Source organism: Juglans microcarpa x Juglans regia, chromosome 4D (assembly GCF_004785595.1).
Source record: "Juglans microcarpa x Juglans regia isolate MS1-56 chromosome 4D, Jm3101_v1.0, whole genome shotgun sequence".
Lineage (NCBI taxonomy): Eukaryota > Viridiplantae > Streptophyta > Magnoliopsida > Fagales > Juglandaceae > Juglans > Juglans microcarpa x Juglans regia.
The window spans coordinates 20,733,184-20,745,848 of NC_054600.1; the positions used below are offsets into that span (position 1 = coordinate 20,733,184).

General features: G+C 35.6%; 2 protein-coding genes across 5 annotated transcripts; one reads left to right on the forward strand and one right to left on the reverse strand.

Moving 5' to 3' along the window:
• Positions 1-3,927: 3,927 nt before the first annotated feature.
• On the forward strand, positions 3,928-8,516 carry LOC121259416. Of its 4 annotated transcripts, none has more exons than XM_041161005.1 (3): positions 3,928-4,082; positions 6,616-7,224; positions 8,072-8,516. In XM_041161005.1, the coding sequence occupies exons 1-3, from the start codon at positions 4,035-4,037 to the stop codon at positions 8,279-8,281; spliced, it is 867 nt and encodes a 288-aa protein (XP_041016939.1). In that variant the 5' UTR covers positions 3,928-4,034; the 3' UTR covers positions 8,282-8,516. The 4 variants fall into 4 exon arrangements, with proteins under 4 accessions (XP_041016939.1, XP_041016940.1, XP_041016938.1 ...); XM_041161006.1 differs by having other exon boundaries at positions 3,930-4,082; positions 6,640-7,224; XM_041161004.1 differs by having other exon boundaries at positions 3,931-4,082; positions 6,610-7,224.
• A 1,004-nt stretch (positions 8,517-9,520) lies between these two features.
• LOC121259415 lies at positions 9,521-11,647 on the reverse strand. Its single transcript, XM_041161003.1, has 6 exons — positions 11,421-11,647; positions 11,140-11,286; positions 10,916-11,038; positions 10,397-10,630; positions 10,092-10,256; positions 9,521-9,971 (listed from the first exon to the last, which is right to left on the reverse strand). Exons 1-6 carry the CDS (start codon positions 11,466-11,468, stop codon positions 9,675-9,677), a joined length of 1,014 nt encoding a protein of 337 aa, XP_041016937.1. The 5' UTR covers positions 11,469-11,647; the 3' UTR covers positions 9,521-9,674.
• Between the last annotated feature and the right edge of the window lie 1,018 nt (positions 11,648-12,665).

The following is a 12,665-nucleotide window of genomic DNA, read 5'->3' on the forward strand; positions in this document are numbered from 1 at the left end:
CTCCAACAAATAGCCAACACACAATATACTCCAACAAACCACAACCAACACACAGCATACTCCAATAATGGATCGGAAATTCTTGCTAAGAGAATATATTTGGCTACGTTCCATCTGCCATCTCTAGTTGTGTTCCATCTGTTCTTAGTTGCATCTGTGACTGTAATAGTAGATAAAGTAAGACCCACATAAAAAAACATACAAATACAATGAACTCTTCAAAGTGATAATTGTACACTTTCTTGTGTCTTCATCACTGAAGTTTGTACACTTTCTTGTGTCTCCATCACTTGTTGTTGTACACTTTCTTGAGTCAATAATTCGGTGTCCAATCCACGCCTTTGAAAACATAAAAAAAAAATTATAATTTTTAAATACTTCTTGAGCCAATGGTACGTTATTATCAAATATTTTTTTTAAGGATAAAAAGGTACGTTATTGTCAAATACTCAAAGAAAAACATCAGGTCAAGTAATAACAACAATAACTTAAAAATTAATAAGCACTCACAAGTCTACTTTTTCCCATATGTTTTTTCTTTTTAGCCGCTTTAGTTTTTATCTTTTTCACGTGTTCCTCCATCATCGACATTCTCATCTTACACAGGGGTCTTCCCTTGCCTCTAACAACATGGGGACTTAGCACTTTTTTAGAACTTCCTTCGGTGGCTGCATTCACATTACTAACTCCAACATTGGAATCCATATGGTGGGTCTTCGAGGTGAAGTATACCTTATTCATCGCATACAACTTCGATACCATGTCCTTTGTATGCCCATTGCATGACGCTTCATTGCGCAATCGTGATCTGTAATAATAGTATTCGACGCTTTTCCACCCATGCAATCAAACCAATTTTTAAATAACCATATAAATGATTTTGTATCTTCACTTGAAATAAGGCCTGCACCCAAAATGATTGATTGTCTATGGTGATTTACACCCACGAAATGTGCAAATGGCATTCCATACCTATTTGTCAGGTATGTGATTTCGAATGTTACAATATCTCCAAAGTAGATATATGCCTCTCTACTACTAGCGTCTGCCCAAAATACATTTATCATCCTATCATCATCATCCAAATCCTTGAGGCCAAAAAAACTATCATTCTTCAATTGCATCCTTCCAAAATACTCAAATAGTGCTTGAGCACCACCTTTACCAAGGTGTAGGTGTCGTGCCTTATCAATATAGTTACGACAATCTTTTTCTCCAAACGGTAGGTTCTCAAACCCACCGGCTTCAGTCACAAAGCATAGAAACTCTTATTCAACCGTATATCAGCTTGATCATTTGTATCCAGCATCCTTATAATAAACTCATTAACTTCTCTACTACATCTAAATAACCTAGATTTTTTTGGACTGAGTACATGATTGTGTTAAAACCTGATGTGACATACAGCTTCCCATCCTTCAACAACACATTCATCATTGCCTTACAATCTGTCTTGCTTGTGGGTCGAGGCTTGGAGATGTTTGACGTCCTATTTCGTGCCTTGCCACCAGGAGCACATCCCAGAGTGACATATTTGATAGTCTCATCATTCTCATTTCTACTCCTTTGTGTCATTACTCCAAAACCACTTCGTTTTCCGTAATGTTTATAGTAAGTCATCAACTCATTCTCTGATTCAAAGCACATTCCTACATTTGGCTTCTCAGTGATATCGCTCCCATCAGTAGGATCCACATGAAGTGATCCAGAGCTCTGCTAGCTTCTTTGGTATCAATAATATTACTCAAAGAGGCAGTACACTGTGCTTCAACTTCTATAGAGTCTAGTGTGGTCTCACTAGTTTCTTCAACAGAATTATTTTGTTATACTTTTTTTCCTGCAAATTAGAAGAAAAATTATTGTATGACAATATATCTTCTGATAATTTAAAAGACACAGCATGTGAAACTGCCATCACATCACCTTGCCAACACATGGATCCGATTTGGCATTCTTCAGAGGAACAACTGCTACACTAGAATTGGCAGCTACACTACAACTGGCAGCTACACTAGAACTAACAACTACACTAGAGTTCACGCTATTTGTCGAACTACGCATGGGGGCAGAAGTAGACATGACAGCAAAAGTATCCATTGCAGCAAAAGTAGAGTATGGGTGTTGCTGCAGTTTTTCAAAAACAAAAATTTTAAAATAAATAATTAGACCAAATATTCAAGTTCATAAAATTAAAATACATGAACTACTTTACCATCCAACGATTACCTTGTTGCTCTATGGATATGGGTATGCAATTGGAGCAGGTCTCATAATTGGTATAGCGGAACTATACAAGGTAGTAGAACTACTCAAAGGAGCAGTACTTGAAGTGATAGCAGAAGTAGAGTTCCATGGATGAGGGTTGGCACTTGGAGGAGGCACAAAAGGTGGTAACCACGCATGAGGCATTGGATTGTAGTAACTTAGCATGTAATTTGAAAAGTCTGGATAAAGTGGTCTTGATCCGTCTTAACACATAGGAGCATAATGTTAATCAACCCAAATGGACAATGATTACATATATAATAAACACATGCCAATTGTGTGTATTGTGTATAATAGCTGGGCTGATGGATTAGTGAGAGCAGGTGTTATGGGGGATGCATCTTCTTTCTTTTTCTCCATCTTCACAGTTCCAAATAGAAGCTGAAATATTTATTGAAATGTGTGAAATGTCTATTGTCGTGTCTCTTAAGAAAAAGATCATTTTAATTACATTTGAAATAGATAGGCGATCTAAAATATATGAAAAAAAAAAGTTTAACAGTATTTCAAGCTATATAAGAGAGAAAATGTCATATACAACATAAAAGTTGAATGTGTTAATATTATGAACTTCCAAAGGTTAGAGTCAAAAACATTCAACAACTTTTTGATTGTTTTCTCCACCCACCCTCATGTTTTGCTCCCCACTCTCCAAAGCGGGCCCTAGCTTATTACTTTTTTAATATTTTGGAATTAGATCTTTGACTTAAAGTCCCCCACACTCACACACATACGAATATATTTAATTACAATAATATTTAATTTATAATAATTTTAATTTTAGTAGAGGCCCGATGTTCTCTAAAAACTGCGCCATAAAGCTATTCAGTGGCGCACAAATTTAAAAAATATTGCTAGCCTTTCGAAACCATCACCATTGACTCAAGAAAGTATTGAGTTGTACATAGTTGTCCCCATCAAATTTTTAAATACTTTCTGGAAACCAATCACCATAGGATACAGAAAATTCAGAATTTTACGGGTGAAATAACAAGCTCAAACAGCCAAAAAAATAAATTAAGCCTCACCTTAGAAGAGACTATCTAGTCGAAGAGTGAGATTGCGAGCCCTTTCGTTCTTTGAAATTTCGGAACAACCCTATACGGTCGGTCACCATTTTTTCTCTTTAACTGTCTTTTACGTTTTTTTATTTTATTTTTTATTTTAATATAAAATAATAAAATGGCCATGTCAGCAAGGTGCACAGGGCTACGCGTCCGTACGCCTGTACGTAGCAGTATTAAAGATGAATAGAGCATGCCCACCTGTACGTATAAGATGACATAACTGCCCCTTTCTCCCCCTCGAAAATCCACTCCTACGACCGTACCGCTTCAGTTGGTTATCGAAAGTAGGAAACAGATATACTTGTGTTAGGGTAGTGACATTATTCTATTACTTTCTATTTATTACTTACATATATTTAAAATTTTTTTATATTTTTATTTTTTAAAAAAATATTTTTTTAATATTTTTAATAATTAAAAAAAATTTTAAAAATATATAATTTTATTAATAATCACTTCTCAAACTATTAAGTAAAATAAAAATATTTTTAAAAAATTAAATATAAAAAGAATAATAAATAAGTAATAGAAAAGTTATAACCTACCTTGTGTTATATTGTACTTACATTTTTATATTAATTTTATTAATTTTTTTAAAATTTAAAATTTCATGATTTTTTTTTTTTAAATTTTATTTAGCATTTTCCATGTATAAATACTCTGCTTCGTGCGGGTTTATCTCGGAGACGGAGAGAAAGGAGAATGGGTAGGAAACCCAAAGCTGCAAAGAATCAAGAAAAGGAACCCATGGTATGAAACCACTTTCTGTTCTTTATAATCATATTTGATATTTCTGTGTTGCTTATAAACGATCTTTAGAAAAAAAAGGTAGGTGTTCACGATTGCGTTGGTGATATGCATGACAGCGGGCATGTTTTGGCAAAACCAAACTAGTTTTTTTTTTTTTTTTTTTGTTCATTGTTTTTTATATTTCATCTTATGTATGGATTGTAGTTTTGGGGTATAATTTTTGTTTGGTTCCCTCCCAACAACAAAAGCTGTGTTGTTTGGTGGGTTTTTTTCTTTTTTTAACAATGTAAGCTCAGGTTTGATCTTTTATCTTTCTGGAAAGCATGGTAACATTTTAAACATGTCTTTGACCATCCAAGGAGAAGTACCTCTCAAAGGATTATTCTTTTTGCTGAAAAAGGATGCATCCTCGCTCATCTCACTACTATTCACAAATTTTAACTCACAAATCTTAATATTATTCATAAACCATCTCCTCACTACTATTCACTATTATTCACAAATTTTAACTCACAAATTTTACTACTATTCACAAACTATCTCATCTCATCTCTCAATCCAAACGGAGCCCAGACTAACAAGGCTTTTTCTATGTTTGGGTTTGCAGAAGAATACTTCCACACCTTATTTATATACCCAGAAAAGATTTCTGTTCTACTTGCCAATTCCTTGGTTTTTTTTTTTTTTTTTTGAATAAGAAGATTTTATTAAGACAAGTAACAAGGCAAATCCAAGTACACAGGAAGTCTACAAATACTGAACCTAGTTACAAGTCAGGAACTAGAAAAAGAAACAAGAAACTCATGGATGCTAGTTCCTTTAAAAACAATGGCCGAAACCCACAGAAATCAGGTATTAAAGAAAAAACATCTAAGCCCGTCCACTGAGCATTCCTTATCTTCAAAGTATCAACCATTCCTCTCAACCCAAATACACCACACAAGACATAAAGGGATCATCTTTCAAACAGCGGCAATCTGCGTGTTACCCCTTAAACTTCTCCAACTAGCCAAGATCTACCACCTTCCTAGGCATCGCCCAAGCCGCTCCAATCCTATTAAATACCTCATACCATAACTCCCTCACCACCTCACAATGTAGTAACAAATGATCCACCGATTCACCCGATTTTTTACCTAAGAAACACTAATCCATAACTAATATCCACGCTTCTTGAGATTGTCCATAGTCAGAATTTTCCCCTAGGAAGCAGACCAGCCAAAGAATGCAACCTAGGCACCTTGCTCTTCCAAATACTCTTCCAAGGAAAAGAGTGAACCACATTTGGACTAGACAGCATCTTGTACAAGGAACGAACTGAAAACTTCTTATTACCAGTATGAATCCAGACCATCTTATCCCTCTCATCCTACCCAAGCTGTGTAGCATACAATAAGCCAAACAAATCAGAAACTACATCCATTTCCCAATCATTCACAGCTCTAGTAAAGTGAATATTTCAATGGGGTGAACCACTAGCACAATCCAAAATCTCGGCCACAGAAGCATCCAGATTCTGAGTAATACGAAAGAGGCCTGGAAAAACAGCACTAAGAACCCTACCACCACACCATGGGTTGTGCCAAAAATAAATTGTGGAGCCACCACCTACCACAAAATTATATATTTTTTAAAAGCATCCCAGCTACTCCTAATATTTTTCCACACCCCCTCGTTAGAACACCATCCCCCAAGCACTCCCATATTTAGAATCAATCACAGCCCTCCGCAAGGATTCACAATCCTGATGATATCTACCCAACCACTTCCCTAAAAGGGCTTTATTAAAAATACTTAACTTTCGAACCCCCAACCGACCACACGACAAAGAATCTTTTACCAACTAAGGGAACTTGGCTTCCTCCCCAATACCTCCTCACAAGAAGTCTCGAAATAGCTTCTCCAGCCGATTTGCCACTCCAGTTGGAATGTGAAACAAAGATAGAAAGTAGGTAGGAAGGTTAGACAAAGTACTTTTGATGTGGGTGATTTTTCCCCCTTTTGACATTCTTTCTAATATCAGTTCTTGTGAAATATAAAGGCCTCAATTGTGAATGGATGGTTGTGTCTGAAGGATAAGTACTTGGGCTTCAACAAATGTGTTCATCCTCTAATTTGGCATGGTATATAAGACCGTTTTTTATTACAGCTACATTTTCTGGTTTTGTTTATGGGTAATGCTAGACACAAACCTAGGGCATGCAAGTGGTTAGCTTTGAGTTTTATTTGCACTTACCCCATTAACCTTCCATCATGTTAGGATTTTGTTAGTGGTTAAAACTCGCCACTTCCCTTGAACTTGGGTTTTTGGAACCAGTGGTAGTTTATGATCCTGCAGTGATACCATTACGGATCACTTGTCCCAAAAACCTAAGACAATGGTAATCGATGACTTTCATCACTTAAACATTATTCTAATATATCACTGTTGCTGTCACCTGTCATATAAACAGCTGTTTTTATCTGGGAAGTTTGAGAACATGGATTGTGGAATTTTTCTTCATCTGCTAATTAGTGTTTATGCTAGTGTAAGCCTGAACGTACAAGTCCACCTCAGGAGAGAGTGACTTCGCAGCCTGGAAAAATAAATCCTTCCCCAGAGAGAGTGGGATCACAGCTTAAAAAAGGAAATCCTTCCCCAGCCAGTATGGAAACACGGTCTGAAAGCAGCATCCCTTCCTTGGGGAGGGTGAAGACACAGCCTAAACAGCAAGCAGAGTCTTCCAAACCATCAAATCCAAATAAAAGAGTGAAATTCTATGCTCGTGTTGTCAGGCGATCTGAACGTATCCAAAATGCAGTTATGCCTTCTCAAAACCTGGACATTGAGCCTATTGTTGAAGAGATAGTTCTAAGTGAAAGTGATAAAGAAGATGACCCACCTACTCAGACTCAGAGGGAGCAAAATCGGCCTGAGCCAACAACCTTTGGTGAAAAGAACTTGGAAGAAAAGGTTGAATATATCATACAACAATTGGAAGCACAAGAAAAGGCCATGGAAGCATTGAAGTCTGAGTCATCTAAGACAGATGTCTCATACAAAAAATTGTATATAGACAGCCAAAAAAAGGTTGAATCCTTGAGCGAAGAAAATAAACAACTTTCCATGAAGCTGGAAATTGCTCTTGGAAAACTTGAAACAGTAAGTCTCACCGATCCTCTTAAATATCATTTGTTTTTCAATGATTTATACAATTATGCTGCTCTATCTTCAGTCATTGCTATAAAACTTGTTCTACAATTGCTGAAATTGGTGTACACAGTTACTTTTATGTGGATATAAACCTGAAAGAGTGGCCAGTTACCATCACCAGATAATGCATTTAATTTCTTTACAGGGTTAAAAGGAGAACTCTGTACTTTTTGTTTTTTTTTTTCCTTGCTTGAACCTTTTTTATTGTTATGATTGTGAGTGAGCACTATTAGAGTGATCCTGTAGAACGAGTTAATGTAAATCTTGCATGCAGACATCTATAAAAATGTATTGTTAGTAGTATATTGTTCATTCATTCTTTTCTACACATGTTGCTATGGGCTGTGCCTGTCAGACCCACAGATTTTTAGGGATGTAGATTGCCTTGAGATCTAATAACTCCACTTGTGGGAAGTTAGGGTATACAGAAGGGAGGACCAATTAGCTTAGAATATGGGTTCGTGAGTATTAATTTAGATCATTCAGTGTTAGTAACGCTTTTGATGAAAGATCTATTTTCTAAATAAAATCTTCAGGTGCTCTTTAATTTTGGGTTTTTAAGAACCTTGGATAATTGACAATTGACAAAAGATTTACATTTCCCACTTTAGAGATGTTCTGTTTCTTTATGTAAGGGATGAGAATTTGTCTCGGCTGTTTCTTTATGTAATGGATGAGAATTTGTTAAGTTCATCGTCATGGTGAATGGTACTTATATCAGCTTTAAAAGGTTTCGTATATGCTAATGATTTGACCCCTTTTCATCTTTCCTCGTCTTTGTTTTCTTCTATTCTAGTATGAGAACGGAAATCGAGTTTTCTCTGAAGTGTTGGAGAAATTGAAGGATTTCATCTTGGTTGCGAATCTGACAAAAGCTACCGAGACTGCGTTTAATGCATCATCTCAAGCATTACGCAATACCTTCCGTGCAGGTGATGATGCTCTTGGATCCGGAAGTCGTGCAGTAAAGAGAAATAAAACTACCTCCCAAAATGAAAAGAACTGAAACTCGTCACATAGTCTAGGTGGTTTGCCAAATATTTTGAGAGTACATTTGTCTGAATCTAGGGCGGTTTTGTTTGGTTAAAGTAGAGATGATGACTGGGGTGGTGGTACTAGATTGCTTTGAGGTTGACCCGCAGGCGCTTTTGATGTTTAACTTCCTTGGAGAACATTTTGTTTGGTACTTCCAGATACAGAGGACAATGTCATTCCAAGATACGATGTGCTTTTGATGTTTACTAATTTGTTTCACTGTAACTCTCCAGCACTCTCATTGGATTAGCTAAAAGTTAAATTCAACGAGTATTTAGCTATTAGAGAGTAAAATATACTCACATTGGATTAGCCAAATTCTCAATTTTTGAAATTTACCTACAGTGACTTTCAAAAGTTTTTTCAAATTTGAAAGTTACTGTACATACATTAAATACATATTTTATTAATTATTTTTCTCTCATTTTCTTTCTATCACATTTTATTACAATTGATATATTAATTTGAATTAATGATATATTAATTTAATAAGAATATGATTATTATGATAAAATAGGTAGAATAGTAAAATATGATAAAATAAAATAAATTATTAATTAAAAAAATTAAATATTTTTGAAATTATTAGTTATTCATTACTATATAATGAATAAATGTATAATCTAATGTGGAGATTTAATGTGAATAATTAAAATTAAATTCATCATATATTATTTTATTATATAATGAAAAAATAGCTATTTTAATGTGGAGATTTATGTGAATGGAATAGTTAAAAGTCAAATTTCTCTTGAGAAATGATACTTGCAGTCGTGAGTGTGCAAGCATCGTGCAATCACTTTGAAAAAAAATAAATATGGAACTTACATGCATTCCACGACTGTATGTAGCATTACTCATTTCTCTTATATTCATAAAAAATGTCATTTAACTTCAACTAATCCAATGAGAGTGTTCTAATTAGCTACACAAAAACTACACCCAGCAGTTACTGTTGGGCGTACCGCTAATGCATTTCAATTTTTTTTTAACGTCTTTAATCATTAAGAAAAAAAAAATACACAACTCCATTAATAATTACTTTTTTAATTATTAAGTAAAAAAAAAATTAAAATACTCAAACGGTAACTTGAGTGTTAACTTTGAGGGGACTTCACTAACATTTTCCTATTTGTTTGGAGGATTTGACCAAATTAGCAGTTTTGAGGGTTTCTCTGATGCTATGGTGGGAGAAGAACACAACTGATACTGTAAACAAATCATTGTTTTATTACGTGAATGAAAAACCCTATAAGAATAAATATTTTGTCTCATTAGGAATCCAAAATGTACATTTGAAATAAAACACAATTCCAAATGCAGATGACATGATGAGTTATATATGGCACACTTGCTTCTCAAAACTACTCTTCGTGATAGCGCTCATTGAGAGAGGTGCAGAAGCTAAAAGGATGAGCTTGAGGTGTTTGAAAAACTTCACAATTAGCATCATCTGCCTCCTCTGGTATGGGTGGTGGTGGAGACGAGAAGTCTAAGCACATTCCCTGTATAAATTGTTCATATGATGCTGAGAGATCTTGGGAGGTGATTTGGTGGTACTCCACAAGTTGGTGAAGGCACTGATTTTCTCTCACTAAATTGGCATTTTCATTAGCTAATCTGGATTTCTCCGCCAGCAATGCCTCCAATTGAAGCCTCACCTGTGTGCAGGCCACATTTTACAAGATTAACAACACCCGCATGGCTTCTCAACTTATTTCTAGCACAGTAAATATACAAGTGCTGAGGGAGAAAATGAAAGTATAAGAAGACCCCATTACCAGATCATCTTCATCTGGTCTTATCCCTTTAGCAAATCCATCACGGAGCCTCCTGTTCTCTTCCTCGAGCAGCGCGCATCGCTCTTGCATAAAACATAAGTCTGACTTTATTGACTTGAGTTCTCTTGCAAGCGAAGCCGCTTTTGTTGCCATTGAAACTGCGAGCTGTTAACGACAAATAATTACATATCGAACAATATTGATAAGCTTGATTGTTTTGCTCAGAGAAGGAAAAAAAGATAAGAGATGAGCTTAGTAGCTTTAAGAATGGCACTTTAAGAGGAGAAGAGACTGTGTGAGCTTACATTTTTGGCTCTGTTCAGCTTCCCATCTTTTAGGGTTTGCTCATCATTTGCCTTCTGAGATTCATCTTCTTTATCCTCTGAAGCATGACTTTGGTCAAACTTCCTTTTCAATCCTTTCTTGAGCTCTGCTTCCTTTTGTTCCTTTTCTGAATCGTCTTCTTTACCATCTGAGTTATTCAGATTGCTTTGAAATATTTCAGTCAATGTGGGTGGTTTAGCTAGATCTCTTGCTCCCTGTAAATAGTAAATAGAGAGAGCTGAATTTGTTAGTTAAGCCCAAGACAAGTTTTGTCCATATAATTAGTTTCAAACTTACAGAATTCTGCCCGTTTACGACACTGATCTAAATACCTTTTCACAGTGTATAACCATGCCAAAAGGGACAAACATCCCTTTCACTTGTATCTTTGTACTAGGAACTTTTGATCATTGATTTCTATGCGATATCAAACAATTGAACCAAAATTCCAGAACCCAAAGATCCTTGTTTATTTATAAATCCTTAGAGATTTGATATACCTGAAGTGCATTGTCTATATTGTTAGATAGCAGGGAGAGAGTGTTGGCAACGGAATCAAACCCTCTCATCAGAAGCAAAGAGTCTTCCTTCATTCGCTTAGCTCGGTCCGATCCTCTGGAAATCTACAAAAATAAAAAGGAGTAATAGAGAAAACACCATAATCCATCAATGCAATTCTCAACCGGCATAGAAGTCAATCGAAGTGCTGAATAGAAGCACTCACCAATTGGGTGGATACAGAGGGTTCGCCTGGGATTCTGCTTTGACGATGCTCAAGAAGGGTGTCGATCCTGCTGCGTAATGCGCTCCAGAAGCGCTTATCCGAGGAGGGGCTGAACGCAGGAGACGAACCCATGAAGCTTGTGCCCTCCTGTAATCAAATTCAAGAAATTTGTATCAGGTAGAACAGGGGAAGAATTCTTCAAATAGAGAGAGAAACAATAAAACCCACCACGGAAAGATGAGGAGACAGAGAGAAAAAGTAGGAGACAAGAAGAAAAAGACCTGGTTGAGATGAGCAGGTGATGGAGTATCATCCACTGAGGCTGCCATGAGAGCGAGAGAGAGAGAGAGAGATACAGAGGAATAACGGCTAGTTGGTAAAGGAGCTTTCGGGGGAAGATGGAATTTTAAAAGAAAGAGTGACGCGCTGTTTGGGCCAACGTTCAAAAATCTGAGTGCAATTAAATAATGTGAGTAGGAGACGGGAGTAGGATGTATCTGCTACCGCTCTTTTATGAGCAGTAAAGTTGGTTTGCTTTTGAAGGCGCCGAGTGGGGACGCATCCCCACTTTTCCATATATCTACAACTTTTCTTTCAGGTCATTTTTTTTAACTTGCTTCATATTTAAAATGAAAATTATGCCTAATAAATATCTTGACATATTTATTAACGCTGTATTTAGTCATAAGACTCAATTAAATTTAATTTAATTTTAAACTGAATATAATATTTAAACACTAAATTCTTAAATTATTAAATTCATTTCAATTCAAAACTTTCTTATACGTGAGACCCACAACCTTTTTCAATTTCTCATAAAAAGTAATAAATTTATTAATATCTAAATACACTTTAAACTCAGTTTAGATAAGCTTCACATAACTCCATTCAATATTCAATTCATTACTATTCATATAGAATTGAACTTAACTGATCTCAACTCAATATCTAAATACAGCCTAAATTTGTCGCAAAAAAATAAAAATGTTAAATATACTTTAAAAAATTTACTTTTTCACATGTCAATACTTATTGATGTATTGTAAATTATGAAATTCAAAATTTAAAATATAAATTTTAAAAAAGCATATGGTAGTACTATTCTAAAAAAGCATCGATGATTTTGTTTGAAACCGAGAAGAAGAGTTAGGATTTAATGAATTATAAGCGATAAAATATTATGATTTTTTTTTTTACATAAAAAATCGCTATTGGGTTTGGTTTCGGTGGTGTGGGACATAACACGTCAATTGATGCAATTCAAATAATGAGTATGACTCGAGCAAAATGTCAGGTTCCGCAAGCTTAGGAATTGGGGTATTGACCAAAGGCTATCTCCAGCTGCATTTTAGCTGAGCTTAAAGTAGCACTCACGTTTGTCTTCGAATCTGGAAATCATGACAAATGGAGGAGTTACCCAAGTCAACAGACCATCACAGTACTGATGATCTGTGCAGCAGTACTGAGAGATCGTTATAAACAGGCGCTGCACTTGAAAACCATGAGAACCACGTGTATGTTGAATA

Coding starts and splice junctions, on each gene's coding strand:
- LOC121259416 (XM_041161004.1), top strand. CDS start 4,035: ATGGGTAGGAAACCCAAAGCTGCAAAGAATCAAGAAAAGGAACCCATG. Junction 4,083..6,609: donor ATCAAGAAAAGGAACCCATG/GTATGAAACCAC, acceptor TGTTTATGCTAG/TGTAAGCCTGAACGTACAAG. Junction 7,225..8,071: donor CTCTTGGAAAACTTGAAACA/GTAAGTCTCACC, acceptor CTTCTATTCTAG/TATGAGAACGGAAATCGAGT.
- LOC121259415 (XM_041161003.1), bottom strand. CDS start 11,468: ATGGCAGCCTCAGTGGATGATACTCCATCACCTGCTCATCTCAACCAG. Junction 11,287..11,420: donor CACCTGCTCATCTCAACCAG/GTCTTTTTCTTC, acceptor ATTTGATTACAG/GAGGGCACAAGCTTCATGGG. Junction 11,039..11,139: donor CCTCTGTATCCACCCAATTG/GTGAGTGCTTCT, acceptor TTATTTTTGTAG/ATTTCCAGAGGATCGGACCG.